The sequence below is a fragment of the Xenopus laevis genome, chromosome 6L (assembly GCF_017654675.1).
Source record: "Xenopus laevis strain J_2021 chromosome 6L, Xenopus_laevis_v10.1, whole genome shotgun sequence".
In the NCBI taxonomy this organism is placed as follows: Eukaryota; Metazoa; Chordata; class Amphibia; order Anura; family Pipidae; genus Xenopus; species Xenopus laevis.
The window spans coordinates 101,877,004-101,895,808 of NC_054381.1; the positions used below are offsets into that span (position 1 = coordinate 101,877,004).

At 38.9% G+C, this 18,805-nt stretch overlaps 1 protein-coding gene across 3 annotated transcripts; it reads left to right on the forward strand.

Moving 5' to 3' along the window:
• The first annotated feature begins 2,700 nt into the window (after positions 1 to 2,700).
• Positions 2,701 to 17,031, forward strand: gmnn.L (geminin, DNA replication inhibitor L homeolog). Of its 3 annotated transcripts, none has more exons than XM_041565309.1 (7): positions 2,701 to 2,810; positions 14,045 to 14,108; positions 15,476 to 15,577; positions 15,664 to 15,793; positions 15,915 to 15,997; positions 16,079 to 16,189; positions 16,543 to 17,031. In XM_041565309.1, the coding sequence occupies exons 1-7, from the start codon at positions 2,716 to 2,718 to the stop codon at positions 16,699 to 16,701; spliced, it is 744 nt and encodes a 247-aa protein (XP_041421243.1). In that variant the 5' UTR covers positions 2,701 to 2,715; the 3' UTR covers positions 16,702 to 17,031.
• The last annotated feature ends 1,774 nt before the right edge of the window (positions 17,032 to 18,805 follow it).

Here is an 18,805-nt window from a genome sequence, read left to right on the forward strand (position 1 = left end):
CCCTTCCCGGAACAAAACGTGTTGTGACGTTAACTCGCATGACGCCTGGATGCTATTGCTATAACTTGGCGTCATTGTAGTTGTTTGTCGTTTTCTGTTGTGGAGAACTTTATTGCTATGTAACAAAGCGAGCAAATGCATTGTCTACAGGCTTGCGTCCTTTTAACCATTGTTCTAAGAATCGATGTTGTTGCCCATCACGTGTGCCTTGAAAACTCAACATGAAGGGGGAAAAATATATATATATGAAATGAAAAAGGCTTCTGTATTCTCAGGAAAAATAGAGATTTATTTAAATAGAAAATTAATCGTTTCAGTCCTATATAAGGACCTTCCTCAGGAGCATGTACACAAGTAACAAAACTTGTGATAGTTAGGAATTCCTCAAAAAATGGTTGAAAGATTTTCTAAGTCCCAAAAAACGTTGGCATCAGAAAAAGAGCATACATTGTTTTCTGGGGTAACTGGCTTCCCCCCTACATTTCTTAACATGGCACATAAACTTTACACTCATGTGTAGGGCAATATGAATATTTTCTTTTATTAAGGTTTCCCGGGCTTGTGTAGTGTAATGTATTTGCTGCAGCATATACGTCTATTGTACTTTAACTGCACGCCGTATGCTAATTAGGCAACACTATCGCAACTTCCCTTCACTTGGTAACGTTTGTGCAACGTTTGTGCAACTTTGCCAGCGTTCGGCCCCTGGACACAACTTCAGCGTTGTCCTGGAGAATCTACGCTTGGCTTAGTGTTGCGCTGTGAGCGAAGCCGCGGCTGGCGATTTTTCGGAAGTTAGTGAATTTGCCCCCCTAGTGTCGGTACATGTACAAAGTATATGTATGTAATACTAGATAATACCACTGTGTGGCACTACTTCTCTATACATACATACTTCTAACAACACAAAGCTTATAGTTTGACCAAAAAAACTCCTGCTTTTAGCTCTGCTCACAATAATTTTACCAGTGGACCATGAAAATTTTAAAGAGAGAAAGACAATATAGTGTGGTAGGAATGACACAGAAATGTGTGGATTTAAGGTACATTATATGGGCTACAGACGGATGCCTAGTGGAGTTAAAGACAGTCCAAAAGTTTTAGGCTCAACACGCTGCTTTGCTGCCTACAGATGGTAAAAGAAGAGACAAGCTGTACTGCTTGGACAGGAGAATTGACAGTTCACTTGCCCACTCCACAGTGTAGCTCCGTTCTCCCTTTCTAGCTGTGGAGAGTTTCAAGTCAAGATTCTGGTGAATTGAACCAGAGGTAGGTGAGTAATTTGTGTGATCTGGACAGTGGGCAGGTAAGCATAATTGCTCAAATTAACGACCAGGTGTGGCCACACCTATGGGCTCTTTCTATTAAGTGAGTAAAGGCTCTCAGAGTAAGAAGGAAGGCCACCTGCATGTGAAAGTTAACTCCCAGAGGGGCTGGGGTGCAGCACGCCAGGCCCCCTCGTCTGAAATATTTTCAGAGGGCCCAGCGTGCATAGGTACTCCTGCTTGCATCTCTCTAAAACCACCAGATGTGAGTGTGTGAATTAAAATAAGAAGAAAGTGGAGGGGGATTTGAACACTAGAGCAAACAGACCTTGTGCCCCTCCCCCCAGAGACCACAGGGTCTGCTTTCTCTATAGTTACACCAGGGGCAGGCAGAGTATGGGACAAAGAGGGAGTATAGGGCAAGCAGAGTATGGCACACATAGGGAGCATAGGGCAGGCACTATACAGCAGGAGTCGTGGAAACCTATCAGGACCATTCAAAGATGAATAGTTCATAATGTGCTCCATAGAATGACATAATGCTGGTGCTCCTCCAGCAGCTTCTCTGAGTTGTGTGAACAATGTGGGCACTTTCAGTTTGGCTCTAAAGTGTGAACAGTATAGGGCTTTACGGGGTGTAAACAATAAAGGTGTTACAGGTAGGAACAATGCAGGGGTATTAAAGGTAACATAGTAAGTTAGGTTGAAAAAAGACACAAGTCCATCAAGTTCAACCTTTTAACTTATTGTAACCTGTCTAACTGCTATTCGATCCAGAGGAAGGCAAAAAAAAACCATCTGAAGCCACTCCAATTTGCCTCAGAGTGGGAAAAAATTCCTTCCTGACTCCAAAATGGCAATCACACTTGTCCCTGGATCAACTTGTACTATGAGCTATCTTCCATAACCCTGTATTCCCTCACTTGTTAAAAAGCCACCCAACCCCGTTTTAAATGTATCAGCCAGGACAACTGAATCAGGGAGATAATTCCACATCTTCACAGATCTCACTGTAAAAAATCCCTTCCAAATATTTAGGGTTAACCTCTTTTCTTCTAATCGGAATGGGTGACCTTGTGTCAGCTGGAAAGACCTACTGGTAAATAAAGCATTAGAGAGATAATTATATGATCCCCTTATATATTTATACAAACTGAAGAAAGTGGCTGTTGTGTATCCTGTAAACTTACTCAAGTTATAGATCCGCAAAAGGCTTAGATAAAGCATTTTATACTCAGCAAGCCTAAGAAACTCTCAAACAAATATTATTACATTTATTTATAAAGCCAACATATTCCGAAGCACTGTACATAATAACTGGCAAACAAACTGATGCTTTAGGTAATGAAGGCCCTGACGACTTACAATCTCTAGGGGTGGTGATTCAAGATATAAAAAATATGCAGCTGTGGGGGAAGTATATGTTGAAGAAATTTTCACTCAGCTTTGCATGCGCAATGGACTGGGGCTGAAGAGAAGAACAAAGAAGGGGAAGAAGATTGCAACATGGTGCCCCCGCAGAAGTACCCTGGACCCGGATATCAGGTAAGAGATTAAGATCAATGGCGGGTGCCTAATATTTGTAAATATAATTCAAATTAAAACTGGTTGATTACTGAATATTATGTTCCCAAATCTGCAATGACTGGGGTTAGGAAATGGGGGAGGCATATGTGGGAAGGCTGTGAACTTTTTGTTTAAATATAAAGTAAAGCTTTGTAGTCGTTTGCTTGATTTTTGCAATAAAATGATAAAACTGAATGTATGCACTTTTTTCTATTTTTTTCCATCTATGATTATTCCACTTATTCAAATTCACAATGACTTATTGTTGAATAGTAAGCATACTACATTTCTTTTGTTTGCATATAAAGCAGGACTCCCACTAAAAAATCTACTAAAATGTACCAGATGTTTAATAAATATATGTTGCAAATACTCTCTTATTATTCCTTACAGTTGTCTACCTTTAACAAATTATCATAATTTTGCAATTGCATACAAGACACTCAAGTGAGCCACCAAATTCACCTTCTCTGGCTGATTCCAGCATCAGTCAATCAGTTTGTAAGGCACTTTTGACACTCAGCATGGTTTAGTTTGGTTGTTTGCAGCAGAAAAAATTTAGGTAGCAGACATTTATATCTCAAATTACTGTATGAAAAGAACATCCTATTTGTTAAAAATATTTTTAAGCATCCACTACAGTTCAGTTTACATGCTTGTTTATATCAATCACAGGCTATCATGAACAGTGCCATAACTAATTCTGTTAATTATAGTAAGGCTTAAAAATATAGTGATATGATTATCATATCACTATATTTTCAAGCCTTACTATAATTAACAGAATGAACTGTATTGCACTTTCACTTTAGTGTAATTTAATTAAGGTTTAATTTAATTGGTAGTTTTAACTGTTTAAATTATAGCACAGCACTTTATACTCCTAATTGGTCATTGATTACTATAGCTTAATCAGAAACATTACACCTTAACACAGATATTATTTAATAGGTAGTTGTAATAATTGAGAGACTGCTGAGTGAGTGTGAAGCAAGTGGGGTACTTTTTCTCCTTCAATAATTAATTGAAGGAGAAAAAGTACCCCACTTGCTTCGCACTCGCTCAGCAGTATAAACAACCAAAAACAAAAGGTGATCCCTTATGACTTAGGTCAGACCTCTGCTTCTACCGCAGGATAAATCAAAGTTATAAGGGATCACCTTTTGTTTTTGGTTGTTTAGATATTTCTTGGTCCCATAGCAAATTATTTTTCAAGCCCCCAAAATGTCTAGAGATTGACCAGTTTTTCCAATATTTATTGAAATTGTATATGAATTAGGGCCTCATGGGGCCCCTATACCTCCTACTTACTGAGTTAACGTGTAAACCATTGAGGGTGTGGATTGGGACTGTTAATGCTTCTGTGAAGCAAATGTGATTCCCTATGTGAAGCCAGTGGGCTGAAGATTTGTGTTTGTGTCAAATAAAAGCCAGCAAAGCAGCATTTAAACGTGAAAGGTGGTGTCAGTGTCCATTTTCTGTGCTGAAATCTGTGCTCTGGGTTTCACTACCAGAAACTCACAAATCCTATATACTCAGTTTGTTATGTTTTGGGTAGCCGAGGATGAGCAGAGTATAACAGTGCTTTATTAGCAGGCTCTCAAGCAGTCATTACACAACATTAACTTTCACTTTTAAGCTTTCATAAAGTATGCACAGTATAAGTCTGGGCACAGTGACATCTACAGGCCATTTGTATAAACACCGCACAGTTAAATTGCAAACCATTAAGCCAAGGCATCAACATTCTCTAATTTTCTGTGTGCGGTAAAAATGATAAATCGTGGCCACTTTTAAGCTTTGTGCACAGAGAGATTTGGGGCCTAAATAAATACTAAATTGTATGTTTTCACACCACAGGTTGTTGCATAAGCACATGGTTTAGAGCAGCGCTTCGCAACCTTTTTTACCCGTGAGCATTTAAATGTTTTTAGTTGTATAATCACATTTACAGTGCTACACAATATGTTGGCGCTATATAAATACATGTTAATAATAATACTGATAATAATAAAAAAGTTGGGGAGCAACACAAGTATGCAAAAAGTTCCTGGGGTGCGAATTTTGGGCTGTGATTAACTGTGTGTGGATGGGCAGCCTACAGGTGGCTCTGTTTGACAGTACACCTGTTTTTTTATGCAACCAAAACTTGCCCCCAAACCAGGAATTCTAAAATAAGAACCTACTTTGAGGCCTCTGGAGCAACATCCATGGGGTCAGTGAGCAACATGTCGCTCATGAGCCACTAGCTTAGACGCAACATTGCTGAACAATATTAAAATGAAAAGTAGGACACACTCACAAATACATACTGTTTAAAAAGGGAGATAAATCAAGATAAAAATAAGTGTTTACCTTAAAATTTGAGTAATAGTATTCCAAGTATTACGAGAGTTTTTTTTATGCAAGTCTCTAGGTACTTGAACAAGCACTTGAACTAGGGACATGAGGGGATCCTATTGGAACAAAAAGCATTCACAAATAGGTAGTGACTGAGGCCATGGACATTTGGAAGTAGCATTGACAAGGACATATAATTAGCATATAATTAAAAATAATGCAAATAACAAAACATATAAATAACAATTGTAACATTATTTAAAGTTGAGCTACCCATTTACATTCATACAAATCATGTGCAGGTCAGAAAACCCACATCCAAATCGAACTCGCAAAACCTTTATTCACACCAGTGTCTTCCTGCTCTGGTTCTATCTTCGGGAGCAGTGGAGGAGTGTACTTGCCCAATCTGACCTGCACTCAACCCTAATGCAATGGTTTGCCAAATTTCAACCCAAACCCACCCAACCGGTGGTCAACCCGCAGGTTACTCTGGGATTTGGGTCAACAGCACATCACGACTTTATACATCCTTGGTGATGTGTTTACAAACTTCAATGTTATTTACCTTTATTTTGTTTGTTTTGTTTATGGGGGAATGCTCTTTTTTCACAAAACCTGATATATATTGATGCATATAAAGGGAAAATCTCAGTAACGTTGCTCGAGGACAAACATTTAATTTAATTGTATAAAAAAATAAAGCCATTAAAGAGGGAAGGCAGCAAGGTATCATAGAGAACAGAAGAAATGTCCTGAGGGGATTGAATGGCATACATAGATCATTAAGTAGCTCAGCTGGAGATTCTCTAGTGAATTAGAATACTGAATAAACTTTTCAGTGCTAACACTTTAAAATGTATAGTAGCAATTTAATTTATAATTTACATAACATCTACCTTTACATATAACACATACAAGGAAATGCAATAATAGGCCTCTTCCTAGGACCTTGGGCTATGAGTTTTTTATAAAAAGGCTTGATGTAAAATAGCAGTCTTAAAGAACATAGCAACATCAAAAAGATGTATCTCTTAACTGTTTTATTAAATTATACAATAGTCAAATATTTTATCAACAAGACAAAATAAAATGTATGGTACATTTTGTGACTAAATACTAGTTATGGTAAATAAAGGGGTTCACTATATTATAAACACAAATAACCCAAACACTTGTTGACATCATTTAACAAAAATTACATACAGAGCTATATAAAAAGATTAGCTGTCATTTTTAAGATGTATATTTTATCTGATATGAACAGCTATGTCACTGTATATGTTACATACAAGGGTTAGGGTAGGGGTGGTTAGATAGAGTGGGGAAACCATAGTTGTATATAAACAGTGTTGGGGCTATTTGCTAGTTCATTAAAACTTAAATCCTGCAAAATCCTTTGGCAGTGTATAGCATAAATGTAGATTACATGTACCCGAAATATCTCTTTATCACCTCTACAGCAGGTTTAATCCCACCCAAATGTCGGCCTCCAAATGTCAGCAGGATTTACCTAATTTCAGCAGTTTCCCTCTTAAATATAGAATTAACAACCCCCTAGTGTCTATATTGTATTCAAAGTGGTAACATTATTGATAGCAGAGCTTTCTATATATCTCTTTGGTCTATTTGGCGGTTTGTACTTTATGCTTCTGCTTATCACACGCCCATTTAACATCTCTTTTGGCTTGAAAGTGGCTGTGACATTAACCTCCCTTTCCCGAAGTGGGTGACTATGGAAAATGCATCGCCGCGTGTGCGAAAACACGCTGAGGCAGTTCGGGAGATTGTTGCTCAGAAGACAAGGCGATTAGTCGTCAGGCGACAAAATGTCCTTGTGTGAACTAACCCTTAGACGTCATCCAAGCATGGAAACACAATCTATAGGCTGTGGGCACACAGGCTGAAGGGCTCTACTGCTCTCAGTCTGAAGTGGATCCACTCTCCACAAGTGGATCAGATTTAAATCAATTGAGCAGGGACACAGACTGGATCTGCTTCTCTCAGCTTCCAAAATGTGCAAGCTGAGAGCAGCAGAGCCCTTCAGCCCATGTGCCCACAGCCATAGGATAATTATGCTGTCAGTAGTGATGAGCAGAATTTTGGACTTCAAGTCATGGACTTTAGTATATTGTGCGTTGGAAAAAAATGCCCATTGACTTCAATATGTTTCTGTCCGGTTTTGGTGAAGTAATACAGGACAGATTCACTTATCACTATTTGTCAGTCCAAAACACACTGTTATAAGCCACTAACAATACTAAGGTTAGATCCAAATGTACAACCCCACTTCTGGGAAATTGTTTTAGATTATATAGAGTGGCGAAGTACCAAAAAGTTAGTCAACCACGGTGGTGGCCATGGTTTCCAGTGTGCTGAGCGGCATGTAGAGGGGTAGGTTATTGGCAGAGCTGGCGCAATTGGGAAGGTTCAGGGCCTTAGGCACAAGTCTGTATAACGTTTTAAATATTGTTTGCAATTGATAACTGCATTCATGCTAGGACAACAGTTTGCTTGCATAAAATGTTTAATTAGTTGTAATTAAATGCTGGTCCTGCCATATGCTGTGTATGTCTCTCTCTCTGTAGTTAGCTTTGACTGCTTTGGCAGTTTCTGGCCAATTACCAGGTATCTTTAAATCCTGTTTAGCTAAAGCAAGTTTGATCATGCTCAGGATCTTAATTAGCCACCAAACAAAAAAGTGAAGAAACCTATTCAACTGAAGAGAGGTTCAGTTAATCCGTAGGTAAAAACTACAAGTGTTAAACTCACCTGGTTAACACATTGATGGCAACTGGCAGTTTAAAGGGGGACTTCCTTTCAAAAACTGTTTTTTGCATAATGAAAGAAAATACAATTCTAAAAAATTTCCATTATAAATATACATAGTTGCCCACACAAAATTGGCTCCTGTACTATATATCTTCCAATTGCACAATGCAAGAATGGTTTCAAGGAGGTAATTTTGCAGAGGTGACAAAAAACTTAGTTGGGGTCTCCCAAACCACTAGTTACAGTGTGCAAGAGGTAGAATGTAGTGCAGTGCTGTCACCACAGGAATCATATAAATATACATGTTGCTTCCCTCTTCCACTATACACTTTAAACCTCAAGGTGACCCCAAACATATCACTGGATTGTAAAAAAATCAACACATGCATAGGGATTGGACTTTAAAAAATGTATTTGTGTTCACCCAGAGCTGATGAGGTTTGCTGATCCACCATGTCTAAAGTTTAGAGGAGGGGTATAACAAATCTTAGGCACCCCCACCCCCCAGTGCAGTAGAGTGGGAAAAACCAAACTTTAAGCAAAAAGCCAACCTTTGCACTCTACTGTGCATGTGTCAACCTAGGGCAACAGGAGAAAAAGTGACAAAAGAAGATCGCTATGTGGTGCTCCTACAGAAGTACCAAGGGTCAGTGCAGTTTTCTGATAACAGGAGCACTGGCCTGGGTATCAGGTAAGGGTGTATTGGGTAACATTCTTCCTCTTTTAAAGTTACTTATAAATGCAATCACTATTGAAGAAGTATCTGCACAGCTGTTTATATTTCTCTTTAATGCATGTTCGCTAACAGGAGCAGTCCATCAGTGCACATACATGCTGATTTTCATGTAGATAACCTAAAGCGGTAGTCCCCAACATTTTATACCTGTCAGCCTCATTCAAATGAAAAAAAGAGTTGGGAAGAAACACAATCATGAAAGAGGTTCTTGGGGGTGCCAAATAAGGGCTGTGATCGACTATTGAGTACCCCCTATGTGGGCTGGCAGCCTACAGGAGGCTCTGTTTGGCACTACACCTGCTTTCTATGCAATCAAAACTTGCCTCAAAGCCAGGAGTTCAAAAATAAACACCAGCTTTGAGGCCCCTGAAAGCAACATCCAAGGAATTGATGAGCAACATGTTGCTCATGAGCCATTGGTTGGGGGTCACTGCCCTAAAGTATGCATTTTCAAGCAAAAATCCATTGTTTGTGTAAGCTGACCTGTGCCCGCATGTGGACATTCTCAGAAATGTTCCCTAGCTTGCATGTCATTTAGCCATGTGGATTTTAATCCAGAGCAAAGAACAGCAAGTACTCAGACCATGATTTAGCACTGCTTACGACTCATGAAATTGCTTACAGCCATTAGTATATTACTCCTAAGGCCAATGGCATACTTGGCATTTAGTCTGCCTGTGTAAAAACGGAGGAGAATAAGCCAATCTGTTGTCTTCTACTCCATGTTGTGTGTGCACTGACAGGTATGGCATCTACCTGGCTGATATTTGCAGGAGTATAGTTCCAACTAAATATAATTTTGTATGCTCTCTCGCTAGAGACTGTGCATATCGATGTTTTTTTTGGCCGTATCCCACGCATATGATCAGGACTTTTCGAAAATTTTGAGGTTTAGCTCTTCTTCCCATTTTGTCATATAGGGCTGGTGTATGTATATCTGTGCTGTCTGATTTGAGAAATTTGTATAGAAACGAGATCAAGTATGTTGGGTAGGAACAATTAAGGCAAATGGTTTCAAAATAAGTCAGATTGGTTCGTTGGAATGTTTTTTTTTTAATTTAATGAATTAAGATTTGCAAATCATCTTAGTCTGCATATCTTTGTTATTTCTCTGTCACACACCATGCAAATCTACCAATTTGCTTAAAAACAATAGGATGCAGTGTTCTCCTTAGTTGTCTATTGACTTGGAAATACAATGGGTCTCTGTAGGAAATGCTCTTCCCTGAAACCGTAGTACATGGTTGCTTTCTGTCTCACAATATGTTGGTACAGCAGGGATACTTGTACCATGAGGAAAGGTGAGCACTTTGCCTTAGGGAAATGGCTTATAAGTGATCTGCACTAAACATGGGCTACACATTTCCTGAAAACATCTTTCTCTTAACCAATATTAGCAACTCTTTACATACAATGATCCCATGTTTTTGCAGGAAATTTTCCATGATTATTCTGTAATATCTGTACTCTGTACATGCAGCAATACCCATGTTAGTTAATGAAAGTATATTTTCAAGAGATCTGTCGTAAGTACCACAGTGTTCACTGAGCCCTCATGCTGCTCACCCACATGGCCTTGTTTGCCAACACCATGGCCATTCTCCATTTCTGTATGAGAGAATGCTGGGACATATGGAGAAAGGAATAAATAACTACATGTAAAATCCATAAAGAATATGAGTGAAGAGAGGAGGCAAAATGGTTTGGAGAGTCGTCCTGTGGTTTTGGTGGGCTTTGTGGTGAGTTTAGGCCATGTGTATACTTGATGCAGTTAGTACAAGAGGTAGCTGAACTCATGCGTGCTTTGGTGGTGCAGAACCTGAACTGTTCAGCTGCAAGTAGGAATGTTTACTACTTGATTTACTTCACTATTTTTCCATCAACATTAGAACTGTACATTTACAAAGCTTCAAAATGATTGTAGCAAACTCACAGTAATATTGTAGTAGTTTCTAGAGTAGTAATAGAAATGTTGTTAATAACCAATAATTTCAACTCAACCATATCAGTATGTCAATGACTTGTAAACGTAAGTTTTTATTCTTCAGGAATAGAAAAATACAGGAAATATTAGAATTTCTGCTCATTTTTGTGACAATTTGGTAGAACACCATATCAACATTTTTATGAATATGGATTAAGCTGGCCATAGACGCAAAGATCTGATTGAACGAATCGAGGATTCGTACGATTTTCTGACCGTGTGTGGAGAGTCCTGATCGTTTGGTCGATCGTACAGGTTAAAAGATTTCTGTGGGCTGCGGGTAATATCTCTGCATGTATTGCCGATTGTACGATTTTCAGAGGGAGACTGTCACTAACTTTTGTTGGACATAACTTTTGTACGATTGCTGTCAGGGGCAGAACATCAGCTGATCTGTTTTTTTCTACTTTATTTGGTCTGAATTGTTAGTGGCAGGCAGGGTCGGACTGTCGCAGTTGGGGCCCACCAGGTTCTGAACCTTGGGGGCCCCGTGCACATGCGCAAAAGCTTGTGCGTCTGTATGAATGGCAGACGCACTGCGCTCATACGCGAACGTCCGGCCCACCGCGCGCATGCGCGAACGGGAAGTTTACATCGCCACACAAATTTTTTCCCATTCGGGGGGCCAATCTAGGACCGGGTCTGGGCCGGTGGGGGCCCAAGAGGGGCGGGACCCACCGGGTTTTTTCCCGGTTTCCCGCCGGCCCAGTCCGACACTGGTGGCAGGTTGGGAGATGGGGAAGTCCGATCGTTCGAGGATTCGTACCCGGACTGGCAATCTGTGGGTTCTGGCAAATGCCAGAGGGGCTGCTATAAGGCACCATAGAAAGTCAGTATTTAGTGGGCTGGTGGGGACTGTTTGGGCCTCTGTGTACCTGAAATGCCAGGGCCTATTTTACAATTTCAATAGTTTTTATTGGAAGTTTTAGATTATATAACATATACAATAATGTATTTGGTGGTAAAGTCATTAGAATCAAATACAAAATGTACGTTAACAGTATAGATCTTCAAAACAAAACAAAGAAGGTTATTACTATACATCTATAATCTATAGATTATGTAAATATTGAACATTGAAATTTGAATGTTGAGTTATTAATTATAAGTGAGTCACATACATAAGTAATAAGTAATATATATCACAATATGTTTTATATTCTGTTCATTAACAATACTCTGTTAGTTATTGAATTTAAACGTATATTCCATGTATAGATTGTGTAAGTGCATGTGTAAACACATGCGTAAACGCCAGGGCCTATTTTAATTCTCAGTCCAGGCCTGATTCGTACGACGGATCTTTGAGTCTGTGGCCAGCTTAAGTAAGGGAATACATTGCAACAAGTTGCATGGCCTTGAAATGATTATGTCGCAGTTTTACAAACAGGCAAAATTAGAAAACATCTTTAAAAATGTGAAGACGATTTAAAAGCCTTTAAAATGACCGTATTAAAAACAGGGTCCAAGCAAATGAAACACTTATGTCATCCAGCACGTTCCTATAACTTTCATTGGTTTAGTTTTCAGCTAAAACACTCGTTTTAATTAGACACGAAATATTTCGTTATCGCCAGAAGCCACACTGCTTCTGGCAGTGTAAGGGTTACGGAAGGGATGCCTATTGCTGACTGAGGGGAGGAGAATAGGCAGGTCACGTGGTGATTTGGCGCACTAGTATAAAAGAAGCGGTGCGCGGGAGTCTGAGTAGAACAGAAAGGCGCCGTTTGTACCTGCAGTGGTCTTGTGCGTGAAAAGAGCAGAGGTGAGCTGGGGGTTTCCCGCGGTGCTTGCTCATATTAGCATTTAGCTGTTCGCGTTACTTTCGCATATTAGCCTGTTTTTTGCCTCACTGTAATACTTTTGCTAGCAAAGACTGCCAAGTGACTTGCTTGGGCTTTTCATTTCTGGATAATGTCCGTACTATATATAGAATGGGCAGGACGTACTTGGGCTGAATAGTTGCTGATTAAAATATGTATGTTTGAGTTAAAATGTGAGTTGATGGGATACGTGCGGGATCGTTCTGGATGATATCGCCTCGGTTTGGGTTTTGGCGGTATGTTCTTGGCGTGACGCTATTGGCTTGTGCGTTTTCTCTCCGCCCTGTCTGTTTATGCCCAAGTCCCTGACCAATCACACGCTGTGCATTTGTATCTATTTCTCGCCTGAGTTGTGGTTTAAATGCGTGGGTTTTGGTCACAGCTGCCAAAAAGTGAAATTGTTGGAAAGAGCCTGCGTTTGTAACTATAAAGTACTGCGAAAACTTACTCTGCTGACTCTAAAACGCCAGGTCTTGTGTAGGTGACTTGCTTAGATAGAAATTGTGTGTATGTATAACTGCAGCACATTCTTGGCGCCTGCTGTTTACTCTGCTCTTATTTCAAAGGCTTAACTCCCACTGAGATCACAGCAGAGGCTGCTTCTTATGCCCCATGTATTGATGTGGAGATCTGAGTTGACACAGCTGCTGTATAAATACTGGTGTTTACTACTGAACACTTCTTTCTGGTTCATCCTGGCTACTAAATGTGTACATCTGTTGCTAGAGCAGCATGCATGTTGTAACTTGTCAGCATACAAAGCTCTAACATTATATAGTCTTCCACTGGCAGCTTGCAGGCTCTTACAATTGCTAAATGTCACCTTTGCAGTTTTCTTTGCTTGTTGGAAGTGGTAGATTGGTGGGGGAAAATGAGCTAAGTTCAAACTGCTTAATCTTGGTTTGGGCTAAGCTCGTCTGTTTTATAGTGCAAGGCATTAAAGTCAAATCTTTATGGCCAGCTAATGGTCATCGGTCAAATGGGAAATAACCAAAAAGCTGTACTTGCATGTGCAACAAGCCTAGTGATGTCAGCCCTACAACATGAATCTCCCAACTTTCTAACACTCCCATGTGTCTTAAAATGTAATCTTGTGGTGTGTGGGAAAGGACATTGGTTCTGTTGCATAGCCATATCGCTCAGCCTATGCAACAGGCAACAAGTTACTTTGAATTGACACAAAGTAATTTGTCACCCAGTTTCTCTTGTAGGAATATTTCTTTAACTTATGATTATTTGGATGCATTGTAATGTGGGGGTTTTTTTTTTTTCACCTTGCACTGCCGGTCTGCCCGCTTCCTCATTTTTTTTTATATATATATAATATATATATATATATATATATATATATATATATATATATATATATTCGTGCCTTATCACCCTGCCCCTTTTTGTAACATCGTCATTGTCGGCCTATATAAAGGGAATCCCAGTGGGGGGCAAACACGACCTACACATCACTAGTCCCTAATACGCTACAGGTTAAATTGCTGTTCAGCATATTTGTTTCTGTGCTTCTGCATTGCTCTGAAGTAAATAACATTTCTTATTGCAGGCTTAAGATGAATAGCAACATGAAGCAGAGATCTGATGTAGAGAACCCTTCCATGTCAATTAAGGTAAATGTCATAATACACTTTGTTTACTGGCAAGATGGCAGGTTATTATTCCAAATTACAGGAAGGTCAACTGTAAAAAAAAAAAATTCTTCTCTGTAATCGTGCATTGTACTAGATAACTTGGCAAAACATCCTATTGGTTTTATAGAGTATAGGAGGTCCATATTATAGTGACCCCTATAGCTGAAAACCCCAGGTCTCAAGCATTATGTATAACTGGTCCTGTACCTGTGCTACCTTAAGCTATGAAGCAAAAAGTTCTAATGTGTTAGGTTACTGTAACTGTTTTCTAGTTTTACCTGCCAGACTGACTTTAAGTTAAAGTAGAATCTTCAAAACGTAGATTAGGAAAGCTATTTTCCCAGGCCTATAGAAAACTTACTGTTATATGAGCCACTGGTGTCAAGTGTTGAGATTTTAATGAGCATGCAAACTAATCCATAACTTTAAAGGCTTGGCTGTTTGGCAATACTGGTTCCCACAGTCTCTGGTATTTGTTCTGTGGAGGGACAGTGAGATTACAATCAGCAGTAAAACCTGACCGTGGGAAAGCTGAACTCCTGTCATGTGAATATGTGCGAGTCTCTTATTTTCTCACGGTATTGTAGTAAAATGTTTCTAGTCTTTCTGGCTATCTACTATGGTTTGCTATTCCACAATTGCAGTGTAGTGACTTAACATAATACTTGTGTTTACACTGTAGCATTGCAGTTTGGTAACATTGCATAAAATAAAAGGCTCTATTTTAAGGTTCAGTACTAGAGGGCACAAGAGAATCTTTTATACCTTGTAATCTGCCATAGCAATATAGCAAATTTGTACAATTAAAAACTGCAAAGCAAAATTGAAACCACCGCTAGCAGAGAGAGGAAAGTGACTTCCAGTTCCTGATGCAGCCCTCCATGCTGGTCCGGTACGGCAAAACAGCAGGCACTTAATGTGGGAGGTGGGTAGCATCTGGAAGGATATCAAATACGGTGGAGCCAGGTAGTTGGATAAAATCGATAAACTTTAATTGAATCCTTAAAACAGTATATACAAGTGGGCAGGGAGAGTGTAGCTTGACGCATTTTGTGACCAATACGTCACTTCATCAGAAGCTCAAGCACCTCCCCATAGAACAGCTTTATAGACAACACCAATAAAAGAATGAATGTACCAATTAAAAAGTCACGGTATTGCGTGTTAGCTCAATCTAACATAAAATAAATATTGTTACAGGGGATAAATCGGGCATTTAGGTCATTTAAACAATTTAATTTAACCAAATTATTCTTATTTATTCTAATTTGAATTGTTCTAATTTAAATCGGTGCAATTGGAGTAATTAAAAACTGCACATGATTAATATACTGTTCTTTCCACAGAACTACATTGTAGATAAAACAAATGAGGCACTTGCACCAAGAAGAACACTTAAAGTAATCCAGCAATCTGCATCTGGGTGCCTTGTTGGAAGGGCCAAAGAGGTATATTAATTGATAGTGTTTTCAAATAGAGCCAAAAGAATGTAACCACTTAACAGCTGACCTTATTGAAACAAATCCTTTTTCAGCCTGCTAAAAATTCTACAAAAAGAAAACTATGGAATGATCAACTGACTTCAAAAAAGGCTAAAGTTGAAGTGGCTGTTGATCCAGAAAACAAGGATTGCCCATCTGAAGCATATGACCTCATGGTGAAAGGTATGGATAGTAACTTACTCTGCAATCCTGATCAAACTTTGACTCATGGTTTCTACATGAAACTGGTATATGTTGACATTTTTTTTACACACATTCAATAACTGTTGCATGAAACTTTCAGAAACCCCAACTTGTCTGTACTGGAAGGATGTTGCAGAGGAAAGAAGAAAGGCCCTCTATGAAGCATTACAAGAAAATGAGAAGGTATAGATTGGCTGAGATGTTGATACATACGGAGATCTTTCCATTTTGTAGGTTTATTAGTTTTTTTTTTTTTTTCTTTAGCTGCATCAAGAAATAGAACTCAAAGATGAAGAAATTGCACGCTTGAAACAAGAAAATGATGAATTAATGGAACTTGCTGGACATGTACAGTACATGGCGAATATGATTGAAGTAAGACCATTTTATATGCACCCTTGATATTGAATTACTCCAGAAAAACTCTTCCTCACTCACCAGATCTGATGCAGTTGTTAGCAGTTCATGCCTCTAGCCTAGGTTATGCTGGAGTGAGTTTAGACAATGTCTTCTCCTGCAGTCTAAAGTGTATCTTGAGTTGCAGGGATGTTTGAAAATATACCATTGTATACTCAACACTGCAACATTACGCATCAATTTTCTATAATTAGAAATTGGTGCCAAACACCTTGTTTAAAAAGCAATTTAGCCAGTGCTTTTGAAATGTTTTTCACTGTCAACTCTTCAGAGAAGCTAAATTCTGACTTTTTTTTTTAAATCTTTTTAAGAGGCTCACTGGAAATGCACCACAAAGTCTTGAAGATTTAAAGAATTTGGATTTAGAAGAAGCAAGGTTTGAAGATGAAGCAGAATCAAGGATTGAAGATGAAACTGATATGACTCAGCCCTCAAGTTCAGATCAGAACATGGATAAACAAACTGTCTAGCCTGTGAACTACTGACTTTTTTTAAAAAAAAAATTTTTTAAAGTGGCCGGTAACATTTCGAAAGATCTTCTGCTCAATGGAAGCTGAAAAAGTAACATTTTATTAGTCCGTAATGTTGAAGGGTTTAAGTTCAGTAAGACCTTTAACTGCGAAGCTTGACATCTGATTAAGGAAGTTTTAGAATTTGCTAACTCAATATTTTAAGTTGGGTCACTTGTCTAACAAATACTATGTATTTATTGTAAATGGGGTTCTTTTTTTAATTTCCAGCCTTTATGTGAGGTGATTGTACATACTTGAATAAACTTCAGTTTTAAGTATTAAAACATAGACTGCATCAGAGTTAAAATTTTAATCTCTTGACTAGTTGTTGGGTCCACCCATGTGATCCTGTTAGAACCACTTAATATTGGCAAACATCTCTCCCTCTGGTAGTCAAAGATTGACTGTTTTTGCTCCCTCAATGTCTGTATAAATGTGGGTAAGTCTATCTGGCTCTTAAAATTATTTACTAATGCAGTTGTAAGTGTTTAGCCTCTATAAAAAGAGTTACAGCTTTAGTTCACTGGAAGGAATCTATTTGCTTTCTATGGGTTACTCCACCTGGGTAATTTTTGCCTTTTACATAGTCTTGTGTTTGAAGGTGAAGACATTTGAGTGCTTATTTACTATGCAGTGTGCAAAAGCCACTTTAAATTTTTTTTTTTTTTTTATTGCTCCATTTTTCAAATCTAACAGTACCCTGCTCTGCCAGGCAAAAGAGCTGTGGCTCTTAATACAGCACTGACTGCATATGTCAGCATTGTATTAGTGAGGTTAGGCCTTGCACATTGCAGAGGTGCAAGATAGGCTTAAGGACAGAGCTGATCTGTGCATACTGATGCTGCTCCCTGCACGGAGTGCTGGACTTTTGATCTTCAGAGCACAAACCCAAAGGTCAGGGAGTAATGAGCCTTTTTGACTCCATATCCTAAATTTTATTTAAGCTATGAAATCATGTTGTGCACAGCAACTTCAACCCTAAGGGGCAGATTTGTCAATGTCTGCATTTAGAAGTCACTACAGAAACTCACTCGCATTCTATTAATTCCTTTGGCATTTTTAAATGCATATTTATCAAATGGTGAACTCAATTGATAAATACGATTCTTAAAATCCCATAGGACTGAATAGAAAGTGAGTGACTTTCTGTGGTGACTTCTAATCTCACACTTTGATAGATCTGCTTATATAGTGTTGAATCAAACTGCTGGCCTAAACTTATACTAGTCTGGCAGGTGACCTGGAGCTCTTCAATTGCTAATCTTTTTAGCTGCTCCCTCGTCAGTATCCGGATATTCTCCATAATCTGCACTCCACCAAACTTGGCAAAGTCGGTGGCTTTTCAGTCAGTGTAAACTGCATTCTGGTCTGCTTAAACAGTCGCTGTCCCTTCCTAATGGATTGTCAAAGATCCCCTTTATGATCTTAAGAATCTTTCAGATGGGTTGTATTGGCACAAACTTGGTGACTTTCAGGAAAATGTCCGCACATTTGGTGATTTTGCAAAGTGACTTGATTCCATCAGTATGTCCATGCATTCTATAGTTCCCTGACTATTTGGTGCCCTGGGAAATATAAAATGTGGGTTCTTCTGTATATTGTAATGTACTGGGCAGTAGCTTTGAAAGTCTTTTGTTGCATAATTGTCTTGTTTAGTGCAGTTGATTGCTTCATATCAAGTACATGCCCTGGTTTAGTCTATGGAATTGTTCAATGTGGCATACACTGCATTGGTCTGGAAACAAAATGATCAGCTAGAACTGTAATATAACCAGAATGTCATGCTGCTGTACGTCTCGCCAGTGTGTCTTGAAAGTAGTCTGCAGCTTTTTCTGTAGCTTCTTAAAGCAACCGTTCAGTGTAAAAATAAATACGGGGCAAATATGCTGGAGTGAGCTGATATCAAACAGATATTTTCAGCTCTCTAACTGAGTTGGCAACTTTAAAGGAAAACTATACCCCCCAAAATGAACACTTAAGCAACAGTTCATATCATATTAAGTGGCATATTAAATAATCTTACAAACTGGAATATATATAAGTAAATATTGCCCTTTTACAT

What these genes read in the sequence shown, in the direction of transcription:
- gmnn.L (XM_041565309.1), top strand. Translation starts at nt 2,716, where the DNA reads ATGCGCAATGGACTGGGGCTGAAGAGAAGAACAAAGAAGGGGAAGAAG. An exon ending in TTGTTGGAAGGGCCAAAGAG is followed by an intron (nt 15,578 to 15,663) that starts GTATATTAATTG and finishes ATCCTTTTTCAG; the next exon opens with CCTGCTAAAAATTCTACAAA. An exon ending in ATATGACCTCATGGTGAAAG is followed by an intron (nt 15,794 to 15,914) that starts GTATGGATAGTA and finishes TGAAACTTTCAG; the next exon opens with AAACCCCAACTTGTCTGTAC.